At 40.1% G+C, this 11,948-nt stretch overlaps 1 protein-coding gene across 1 annotated transcript in view; it reads right to left on the bottom strand.

Annotated features, from left to right (window-relative positions):
- Positions 1 to 2,494: 2,494 nt before the first annotated feature.
- Positions 2,495 to 11,948, bottom strand: part of LOC124105521 (piggyBac transposable element-derived protein 1-like) — a 36,557-nt gene continuing 27,103 nt past the window's right edge. Inside the window, exon 2 of the mRNA XM_058585106.1 lies at positions 2,495 to 3,248. Within this exon, the coding sequence (XP_058441089.1) occupies positions 2,495 to 3,248 (754 nt within the window). The remainder of the gene's footprint in view (positions 3,249 to 11,948) is intronic.

Below are 11,948 nucleotides of genomic sequence, written 5' to 3'. Positions count from 1 at the left end.
GACTCCTTTGCTTCCAGAGTAATTTATGTGAATTAAATTCCATAAAACAGATACACAAGCAAGAGATTTAGAAGGCAGAAGCTGGTGATGACTCTCTTCTTGCTGCTTTGACTATTTTTTCTGCAACATTGTGAAAATATGGCTTTTGTGCCTGAGCATTCCAGGAATATGGTTGTTAGATATGGCAACAGCAATGGTAACTTCCTGGTTGTGGTTTCCTGATTTCTGGATCACAAGTATGGGCATATGTTCCTGGAACCAGTATCCCTAGTAGCAGCCTTGTAATTTCTTCATAATTTCTTCATGATTTATTCCTGTCCAAAGTAAACGCTTTTCTAGAGGATCAATTCTGCCTAATTCTTCAACCCATCCAACAATTTGTGTAGCATGTAATTCCATGGGTTTCATCATTTTCTGCTTAAATAAATAGAATGATTTCTGTTCCTTGCTACCCATCTTTTGCCCTGGTCTCTGTAGCACTGTGGATGGTGAGGCCTGAGATTAAGAGAAACCCACTGATAATTCCTCTGAAGGGTCTAGGGGTGTTCTATTCCAGGCTTCTCTCCTAGTTCCTGGTGGCCCCTTGGGTTATGGCAGCATGATCCTAATCTTCATGTGGCATGCTCCCCGTGTGTGTGTGTGTGTGTGTGTGTGTGTGTGCGCCCACCCTTAAATCTCCCCTCTTTATAAGAACACCAGTCAGATTTGGTTGCCACCTAGCTCTGCTCCAGGGTGATTTCATACTATCTCAAAGATCTTGTTTCTAAATGAAGTCATATTCTGAAGTCCTGGGGATTCAGACATATGAATTTGATGGGAGGGACGCAAACCTATAGCAAATATCAGTTAACTGCAAATAGAACATCAGCCATGTAGTGGAGTTATCTGTTAAGGATAATACCAATCTCCTAGGAATATTATGAGGATTAGAGGGATAATATATGTAAAACATTTAGAACAAACCCCAGAAAATGAAAATTTCTCAGTGAATTAGTCAAGAATCCTAGCTGCTACTATAAAAATAAGAACAACAATAAGTGTATTCAATTTATTCATTAATTCGTGTATATCAATAATCTCTCATCTGTGTTAGGCCCTGTGTGAAAAGCAGGACTACAAGTATAAAGCAAATTAAAAGTAAATATTTGTTGAATGAATGAGCTTACAGCTTAATGAGGCAGAAAGGCGTGCAGATAAGTATGGGTCAGTGAAGCAAGTGCCAATAGGCGTCCGCGTCATGTCCTATGGGGAGAGCTGGAGGGCCAGGGATGGCTTTCACAGAGAGGACAGCTGCATGTTGTGAGTGCTAGAAAACAGGCACAATAACACTGATGTTTTAAATCTCATTGATTCAATTACTTAGAAACCAATAGTGAGTGTATCATCTCCCTCAAGATTATGGTAGTGTGTTTTTATACTGATTGTTGCCTGAAGCTAAAGGATTGATTTCCCAAGTTTGGAAGGTTTGTGTTAAAATATTATAGCTCAAAAGAGGATTGCAGAATATCAATAACAGAACCAATATATTAACCTAAATAATATTTGATGAGGATCCTTATGAACCATATCAAAATTTGAAAGTTGGATATAGTCACTTATTCCTAAGAAAGGAATAGGCTCTTTCTTGGTAAAGAAATAAGACAGGTAATCATCCTCATGGGAACTCAGAAATGGTGAATCTCTCAGAAAATGAACTCATAAAATGAAAGGCAATAATGTATTATTATTTCTCACTGTCCTCTTTTGTGATATACTGTAGGGTAACTTTTCACTTCTCTCTTAAACCTGGACATGCCAGAGCTCTTACTGTGGCCAGTGAAATTTGAGCAAAGATTCTACATTAGAGCATGATAAGTCACCTTTGCTTTTGCTACGCCAGTGATAATAAAATATTATCTGGATAATTCCCCCATCAGTTTGTGTTCCTGAGTGACAATAACGAAAGATGCCTACCAATCTGGCATTGGGCAAGGAATAAAAAACAAACTTTTGTTTTTCTAAACTACAGTCTGAGCATCCTTGGTCCAAAAATCTGAAATCTGAAATGCTCCAAAAATCGGAGACTTTTGTTCACTAACATTATATCACAAGTGAAAAATTCCACACCTGACCTTATACTATAGTCAGAATGTAGAAATACTAAAAATATTATATAAAACTACCTTCAGGCTATGTAAATAAGGTATACATGAAACACAAATGAATTTTGTGTGTAGACTTGGGTCCCATCTCCAAATTATCTCATTATACATATATACAAATATTCAAAAATTTAAAAAAGTATTTGCAATCAAAATACTTCTGGTCCCAAGCATTTTGGTAAGGGTTATTCAACTTGTACTTCTAAATTCCTGCATCTGTGAACAGAAGCATGAAAAGTGAACAGTATCTACATACAGATTTCTAAATTAATTAATGCCCTGTTTTTCTGACCTTTAAAGCCATTAAGTTTTCAATCATTAACAACTCTACAAATTACCATAACATTTTTTTTTTATTCTTCTAGGGGAGCATACAAGAGGAAATTTTTATTCATTTGCTTTATGAGAGGTCTCAATTTTGAAAATTTATCTTTTTGATCTAGGTGGCTATTATCTGCAAAATGCAGGTATGAGAAAATCAACTCAAATCTGTCCCTTCTAATTGCATCTCGAACCAGGTTCTGATCAGCATCAGAGATTTCCCAGTACATCCCCCTTCTGGGACGCCTTACAAATCCACTCCATAGCAGGACACCAAATACACACCTCATTTCCTGAACTGTGACTTCTAAGTTAGCATTTTTCTGAGAAGCATAATTAATGGTTTCATTGACAATCAAGTTGAATGTTTCATCATCAAAAAACAATTCAAAGAGTTCTACTGGGTTCAACTTTTCACTCTTGAGATTTAAAAGTCCAGAATCCAGTGCCGACCAGCTGGGAAAGTTCGGCTTAATGTCTCTTTTGGTCCAACTTTTTTCTGGGACACTTGACACCTTTAGCTTCTTTTGAGGCTGAGCCTCAGGCTCATCTTCCTCCACTTCTGAGTCATCAGAAAATGCAAGACCTTGGAGCAGTTCACTCACTCCAGCTTTGTCTTTTTTTCTTCCTTTTCGGGTAATGTCTCCTGCTGCATACTGCAAGGATGCAATGTGCATTCGGGCCCAGGAGTCACAGGGTGGATGACGGTCCTTTAGAGTGTTCAAATTTGAGACTGTCTTTTTAGTAGGGATAGAAGAGCTACAAGAGATGTGGGGTGCACACTCTCTGTTGTTACCATAACATTTTTAAGGTATCATTGGAAAGGGGTTTTGCTCTATCAATGGATTCTGCTTGCTGGTTTCTGAATTGGGACTAAGGAGACCACAGATGAACACGCACACACACACACACACACACGCATATACCTGGGAAAGTCAATCGAGCTGGGGACTGGGGTTGCAGCTCAGTGGTAGAACACCTATCTCGTATGTGTGGGGCACTGTGTTTGATCCTCAACACCACAAAAAATAAATACATAAAAATATTGTGTCCATCTACAACTAGAAAAAATATTAAAAAAAAGAAAGAAAGAAAGAAAGTCAATTGCTGGGTTTCTGTTCGTGATTAAAAGGTTCAGGGGTCATTCCAGTTACATTGGGCTAATTGGGCTGCACAAAATAACCACACAAGAGACACAAATACCTTTTTCTTTGGGGTCTGTGTGACGGCTCCTCTGACCTTAAGGGTACACAGGAAGAGAGAGATCGAGAGCACGTACTGACCCCTTTTATTGAGGAGAAGCTATTCAAATGAGGCAAGGGGCCAGGTTTCAGGGGGCTGACATCTTCATGATGTCCACTGTCAGCAGGTTGACTGACACCTGGGTAGGCCACACCCAAGGGCACAGTAAGAGAAGGGGACACACACAAGGCACTTCCATGGAAGATTCTATCCTAAACAGGGCAAAGGGTTATATTACAAAGGAACAGGTGACTGAGCATAGCTTCACCCATGGGGCTGTAGCAAGACACACCCATGCACGAGACACTGACTCTCAAACCCCAGAAGGGTGGGGAAAGCTCTGCCATATTTCTGTGACTGAGCGCCTCAGCACCCAGCCAGGGAGTGTGACTCAGTCACGTGTAAGGTTGGTCTCCCACAGTCAATCAAGCTGGAAGATTCTCAGATATTACCATGAAATGCATAATGTATTCTGTGGATCCCTGGGAACATTGTAGGGCAAAAGGTGCAGGTCTTGGGGCTCTTGATGTCCCCATTCCTGCTCCTGCTGTACCTAGAGCTACTCTTCTTTCCTTTTGATTGATGATATTCTATGTTCTCTCTCTCAACTTCTGTCTCAATGACCAAATTCCTGCTTTAAAAATGTTCACCAACCATTAATATAAATCATAAATTAAATATGAAAGCATAATGAATCATCTTTATGAGTTTGGCTTCTGAGAGTTAAATTATGAAATCCACAATAAGAAGCAGACAAAATTATTTAGAACAAAGAGAGTGGTTCTGGGACTTGAGTAAGAATTTACACAGCCCAATAAATAATATTAACACTTCTAAAGAAATAATACTTTTCTCAGAAAAGACCAAGGAAATAACTGGTAGTAGACCATGGGAAAATGACAATCAGAAAACTTCTCTATCTCCAGGCCTGAACAAGAAATCTTACTCAAATGAATCTACCTGATGACATTTGCTGGGCCCCAAATTCTTTCCTCTATTGACATTTCTATCTTAACCCAAAGAGAAGGAATTTTTCTTTTCATATTTCTGATTTCTTCCCAAGGAAAAAGAAATTGCTAACCAGATGGGCTAAAGCCATCTTTTGCTAGGGGACATATGATGTCTTTGGAGTTAATTTCTGAGAGGTTTATTTGACTTGCATGTGGGCTCCCAAAGTTATCAGGTTGAACCATATGAAACTTCTGATGTTCAATCACTTTCAACTTATAAGAGTAGGAGTTCCACATGGTCCAATATAATACTTGTTAAAGGAACTCATGCTCAAACCCTGATTTATCTATCCCCCAAAGAAAGCACTGTCCATTCTTTAAAATGTCTGCAATTTATTGACTGAATATTTTTGAGAAATGTGTATATGGCTGGGTGGAGGGCAGAGGGAGTAAGATGATAGGAAATTAAATAGTGTTTATTGCAGTAAAATGGGCTGGGGAGATGGCTCAGTGGTTAAGTGCCCCTGGGTTCAATCTCTAGTACCAAAAAAGATACATAAATAAATAAATATATAGATAAATAAATAGTGTTTATAAAGACTGGAACATAATGTGTGGGGTGGATTAGAAAGAGGCTTATCAGAAGCAGAGAGACCAGTTATGAGGGGCCAGTAGATCAGGTACAAACCTTAAAGGCAAGGGGCTAGAAAGACTAGGAAAAACTCAAGGGGAAAGAAGACCAGGAAACTGCTTTTCCACTCTGCTAGAAGACACTCAAAAGACCACCTTGTCTTTTGGATGCAATTCAATTCAGCCCTGTTTTTTTGTGTTTTTTTTTTCTTCCTTTTCTTCTTGTGATGCTGGAATCAAATCCTGAGCTTCTCATGCATGTTCTCTCTCACTGAGCCACACCCCCTATATTTTTTTTCTTTTATTACAATCAGTAGACAGATCAGAGAATCCCATTTGATTACTCAGCTATTAAGTAATGAGAATGATTCACTTCTCTTCCGTTTACATTTTCCCCCTAGGCTGTCTTTTCCAATCCTGTTAACCTGCATTGCCAACTGAATGTCAATGACTAACAAATCAGCATCTCCCCCATATCTCTTTCCTGGCCACAGGCTTCTTTCCCTTTACCTAACTGATAATAGAATAACCCCCCCTGGTTGTCCCAGAAGCATCTCAAACTCAATATTCGAAAAGTTGGAACTCACAGATTTCCCCCACTAATTTGATCTTCCCTATATTTCTTTAATGCAGCATAGTAGGGGTTCATCTCATAAGATTCCTGCTTCTTCACTCTCAACATTTAATATGTCCCTGTATCCTGTTCTTTTATCCCCTAAACATTTTCTCTATTTCTGTTGCCAAAGTTTAGTTAGCTCACTAATTTTTACAATGTCCTTTTTTATTTATTTCCTTTCTCTATTTTAAAATACACCGAATTAACCGTTACCAATTCCTCCCTTAAAAATCATCAAAGGGGCCAGGGATACTGTTCAGTTGGTAGCGTGCTTGCCTCGAATGCACAAGGCCCTGGGTTCAATCCCTAGCACCACAAACAAACCAAAAAAAGAAATCATGAGGGAATTAACTTCAAATTCCTTCCCGTGGGTTATTTTCACCACCTGCTTACCAGTTAATTGTTTTGATACATTCCCTCCCATTCTCTTAGCTGAATTTTTTCTTTTGTCAACTCCCAAGTACACCAGACTTTGCCATGCCTTCGGGTATGTATATATATCTTTCCTCTCCACTTGCAATATTTCCTTCACTTTTGCCATACCTCATACCTATCTTGTTCATCTGGTTCTCTTAGTCATGCTGAAAAAAAGACAACTTTTTCCACCTTCTTCTTGAATCCTTCCTATAACTCTTCCTCCTTCCCCCACTATTTCCCTTTTCTATCCCGATGATATCATCTTACTATATCTACACTGTGCTAATCACCTTGTAACAATACTTTGCCCTATAGATTGTATCTTTTGATACAATAAAAGAATACAGGAGCCTGAGCCAATTTTACTTCCCTTTTACGATCTAGAACCAGTTTTAAACCGTCTGAACAATCAATGAACCTATATTAACATGTTATTACCCACAGTTCATAGTTCACATTAGGGTTGATGCTTTGTATTGTTCATTCTATTAAGTTTGTTTGTTTATTTGTTCTTTTTAGATATACATGACAGTATAGTGTATTTTGACATATTATACATATATGGAGCATTCTATGAACTTGAACAAATTTATAATATATATTTATGTACACTTTTGCAATAAATATTCCATTCTGGTGAGGGATGTTGATCAGGGAGGAGTCTAGGCAAGGGAAGAGACAAGGAACCTGTGGGAAATTTCTGTACCTTTCCTTCGATTTTGCTGCCAACCTAAAAGAAAAGAAAAAAAAAACCCTTAAAAATAAAGTCTGTTTTTTTTAAGAAAGCTATGAAAAAAAATTGAAGTGTAGTCGATATTATAAGAAATATTTGAGATGCTCACAATGTTATGATTAAACCTCAATGAAAATTAATTAAGTAATGTCTGACAAACTTTATGTTCTTATTTTTGGTGTTTAAATAAGACAAGTGCCGGGTTTTGTTTTTGGTACTTTTCCTTATAATTATTGAGAATGTATTTAATGTTCACAACAAAAAAGGTGAGAGTAAAATTGCCTATCATGGCCATATTTTAGAACCATGTATATGATAATAAGGTGGTTACTATGGTTTGAATATGTATCTCCAAAAAGCTCATGGGTTAGGCAATGCAGGAATGTTTAGAAGTGAAACAACCAGATTATGAAAGCTGTAACCTAATTCATTCGTTTGATGAATTAATAATTTAGATGGTTTACTGGATGGTAACTGTAGGTATATGAGGCAGGGCTAGAGGAAGTAGGTCACTGGGGGTGGGGTGGGGGGTGTGCCCTTGGGGATTATATTTTGGTTTTGGCTCCTTGTTTTCTCTCTCTCCTTCCTAGCTGCCATGATCTGAGCAGTTCCTCTGCCATGCCGTTCTTCTATCATGTTCTACCTCATCTCAGGCCCAGAACAATGGAACCAGTTGCCCATAGACTGATCCTCTGAAACCATGAGCCCAAATAAACTTTTCCTCCTGTATTGATCTTGTTGGATGTTTTGGTCATAGGAACAAAAAGCTGACTAACACAGTGGTTGATTGGTCAGAAATTTGCAAGAGCATCAAGTGCCTCTGGTTGCTTGCTATTTTCATAGTTATAGTTAGTCAGGGATCATTATGCTAACTTCACACATTCAAAAAAAATGGACTTTTGTCTTTTCTTTCTTTCTTTTTAAAAAATATTCTTCTTTTTTTTAAAAAAAAATCTTTATTTTATTTATTTACTTTTAGTGGTGCTGAGGATCGAAACTAGGGCCACACATGTGCAAGGCGAGTGCTCTACTACTGAGCCTGAGCCCCAGCCCCAACTTTTGTCCTGTTTTTTGAATTTCAAAGTTGCTGTGGAGGATTTCCATCTTTGTGTATACAGAAATATTTATTGATCATTAACTACTATATTTGATTGACTGGTTGAGAATTAGTCCAATAATCAAGTTTTGTTTTTTTTTAATCAATTCTTTTATATCATCCAGAACTCTTGAATCCAGGGAGAGATTTTTGTTTTGTTTTGTTGTTGTTTTAATAAATGTTGGGCCTTTCTTGCCAGTTCATAAAAAGATAATTTGTTAGATTGCTTAAAAGTCAAGACCTCACAATTTTATTATTATTTTTCATTTTTTTGGACAATTATCATTCTTTTATGTGTTATAGAGCTACTTTTCATTTCTCTTTAGTTTATATGCTCAGTGAGTTACTGAACTGCTGATTGAGAAACAAAGTAGAAAGGGGTCTCTTATTTCTTCTTCCAAGGGAGCACTAACCTGTTTGGAGCCAAGTCCTAGACATTGTTGAACCACCCTGTGAATGGAGTTATGGTGTATTAATAGGTCCTGCACCCAATTGTGAGACTCCTTCTTCCTCTGATTCCAGGAAATAAGCCAGGGAAATTGTTAAGAGATCTTTTTCAGTGGGAGTCCTCAGCATCCCACTTTCTTTCTTTGTCCTTCTTAATACCTACAAGAACCTCATCCCTTTGGTTTCTTGTACCAAGTAGACAATGTAATGTTAGTAAGACCTTGAGATGTGGGTTTGTCCCTAAACTGATGAGAAAGGCACTTTGCCAGGCACATTTACTAACCTGAATAACTGGATGTCTCTGCATTAGAATACAAACACAGGTCCATTTTATAAAAGCCAATAACTGTTTTTGATGTTTTCCATTGATCCATGTGTGTATTTTCTTCTTTGTAGACATTATTAGAGAAGCAATGACTGGTCAAACACTAGATTGAAGCAGTCCTGGGTCTCTTGGCCATGATACCATATAAACATTCTCCAAACTCCCATAATCACTCTTCACAAGCTGTTTGTTTTAGGGTTTTATTTTTATTGTTACCTGTGGTGAGCCGTGTTTGTAGACCGTTGCCGCCATTAGAAGATGGCGCTGGTCTCCGTTGTAGATCTTGGTAAACAACTCCTTATTAGGAAAAGTTGGCGCGCTGTCCCTTAACAACCTATGAGAAAACCCCGCGTGGCAGCTTTGGATTGGACTTGAGTAAGCTTTATTAGGCTGTGTGTGGGTGCGTGGAGAAAGCGCGCGCTTGAGAGAAGACTAGACTTAAGGCCTGAATAAACCGCTGAAAGAAGAATCCTGTGTCGTGTCTTCCTTGCTGGCGAGGGGGTCGCGACAATTGGTGGCCCGTACGGGGAACCGAATACCTCTCAATCCCAGGATCCAGAACTTTCAGCGGTCAGGGTGGTGCACCGGTAAGTTCCCAGGTAAGTGGGAATCCGCAGAAAATTAGCGGGTTGCTCCTCTGTAAAAAGAGAGATCAGGGATTTTTTTGGACTTTCGCTTTATTTCTTTGCTTTCGCTTTCTGCATTAACGCCATGGGCGCCTCTGCTTCTAGCCCTATTCTGTTAGCCCTGGATGGACTGCTACGATCTAAAGGTTTAAAAGTTAAACAGAGTACTTTGCAGATGTTTTTAAAACAAGTAGATCTAGCAGCCCCGTGGTTTGCTTACTCGGGCAGTCTCACGACCCCCAGGTGGGAAAAACTAGGCAGGGCCTTAGATTTTGCACACGAACAAGGGACCCTCGAAGGTGGGGTGATCCCCTTATGGAAGTTAGTAAGGGGTTGTTTATCTGACAGTAGATGTCAGGATGCCCTAACCAAAGGACAGGAGGTTCTTGAACAATTGCATGAGGAGAGGTCTGAGGGAGCTGAAAGTATTAAGAGTGGGGGAAGTGATAGAGATAATAAACGTTCAAGCCAGCCAAAGACTAGACTTTATCCAGATTTGACTGAATTGAAAGCCGTTGAGGAAGACAGTAGTTCAGACAATGAGGAAGTATTGGAATTGCTATCACGGCAAGCTAGAGAGAAAAGGGGAAAAGGTGAAACTAAAGGGCAAAGTGATCCCCGTAAGGCTGTCTACACAGAACATAAGTACCCAGAGACAGATGTGGGATATGAGGAAGAGGGGGGGATGCTTTGGAGGTTCCTCCTGACCCTCCACCCTATCCTAACCCAGGACTCAATAGGACGTTTCATGCACAAACATGGAGAAAGGTTCATTCGGACATGGGTCTAGCATTCCCTGTGTTTCAAGATGCCAATCGGGGGCGATATCATGAACCCCTTGACTTTAAAATTGTCAAGACATTGGCTGAATCAGTCCGAACCTATGGTGTGGATGCTGCATTTACACTTACCCAGGTGGAGGGCCTTTCTTGCTTTTGTATGACTCCGTCTGATTGGGCGAGCCTAGTGCGCGCCTGTGTTTCTCCAGGAAAGTATCTGGATTGGAGAGCATTTATGTTAGAGGGGGCAATAGAGCAGGTGGCCCAAAACCATGCGGCGGGACACCCTGCCTGGGATAAGGACATGCTTTTGGGACAGGGCAGATTTGCCAATCAACAAACAGGGTACCCACCAGAAGTATATGAGCAAATCAACAACATCTGCATCCGAGCCTGGAAGTCCTTGCCTAACAGAGGGGAAGTATCTGGTAATCTAACTAAGATCATCCAAGGCCCCACAGAGCCTTTTTCTGACTTTGTGGCTCGGATGGTGGATGCAGCAGGGAAGATATTTGGGGACCCTGATAGAGCTATGCCCTTGATCAAACAACTTGTTTTTGAACAATGTACTAAGGAATGCAAAGCAGCTATAACCCCATATAAAAATAAAGGAATAGAGGCATGGATGAAAGTCTGTAGGGAAATAGGTGGGCCCCTTACTAATGCAGGGTTGGCTGCTGCCGTTCTCCAGCTAACCTGAAAACCACCACCTCATACAGGAAAGTGCTTTAGATGTGGCCAGGAGGGACATTTTAAGCGTGATTGTCCCCGAACATGTCAGTTACAGGACAAAAAAGGGTCATCCTCAATTGTTCGACAGCTGGGACTATGTCCTCGTTGCAAAAAGGGTAAACATTGGGCTAATGAATGCAGATCAGTCAAGGATATCCATGGACAGCTAATATCAGATAAACAGGTGCCAAAAAACGGCCGGAAGGGCCCTCGAACTCAGGGCCCACAAATATATGGGGCAATGGAGAATGGGACCATGGAGAGCGAAACATGGCCATCTCTACGACATCCCAAGGATCTTGGAGAACCACTACAGGTGCCGCGGGACTGGACCTCTGTTCCGCCTCCAGACTCGTATTAACACCTAAAATGGGAGTCCAATTGGTGGAAACTGACTTTAAAGGACCTTTGCCACCTGGTACTGTAGGGTTGTTAGTGGGGCGTGCTTCTTCCGCTTTACAAGGCCTTTACATCTTCCCTGGAATTATTAATCCGGATACAATAGGAACAGTAGAGGTTATGGTAGAAGCTCCAAAAGGTATTGTGTCCATCTCCCCAGGAGACCGGATTGCTCAATTGTTAATTTTACCCAGTGTACACACCCATTTTCCTGCTGGCTCCCATTTGAGATTAAACGATAAGATTGGAACAACGGGGGGAAATTGTGTATTTTTGTCCTTAGAAATGGATGACCGTCCCACATTAAAATTAACTATAGAAGGCAAATCAATTTTAGGATTACTGGATACTGGAGCAGATCGTAGCATAATAGCAATGAAGGACTGGTCAAAGGGGTGGCCGGTGCAACTCTCGGATCAATCGCTGAGGGGTTTAGGATATGCTCAAGCTCCACAAGTCAGCTGTAGACATCTATCATGGAAAGATTCTGAAGG

Source organism: Marmota monax, unplaced genomic scaffold (genome assembly GCF_021218885.2).
Source record: "Marmota monax isolate L192 unplaced genomic scaffold, Marmota_monax_Labrador192_F-V1.1 WCK01_AAM20220418_F8-fsc00250, whole genome shotgun sequence".
Classification (NCBI taxonomy): Eukaryota; Metazoa; Chordata; class Mammalia; order Rodentia; family Sciuridae; genus Marmota; species Marmota monax.
Note: the sequence above shows the minus strand (reverse complement) of the source record. Positions and strands in the feature narration are given on the sequence as shown.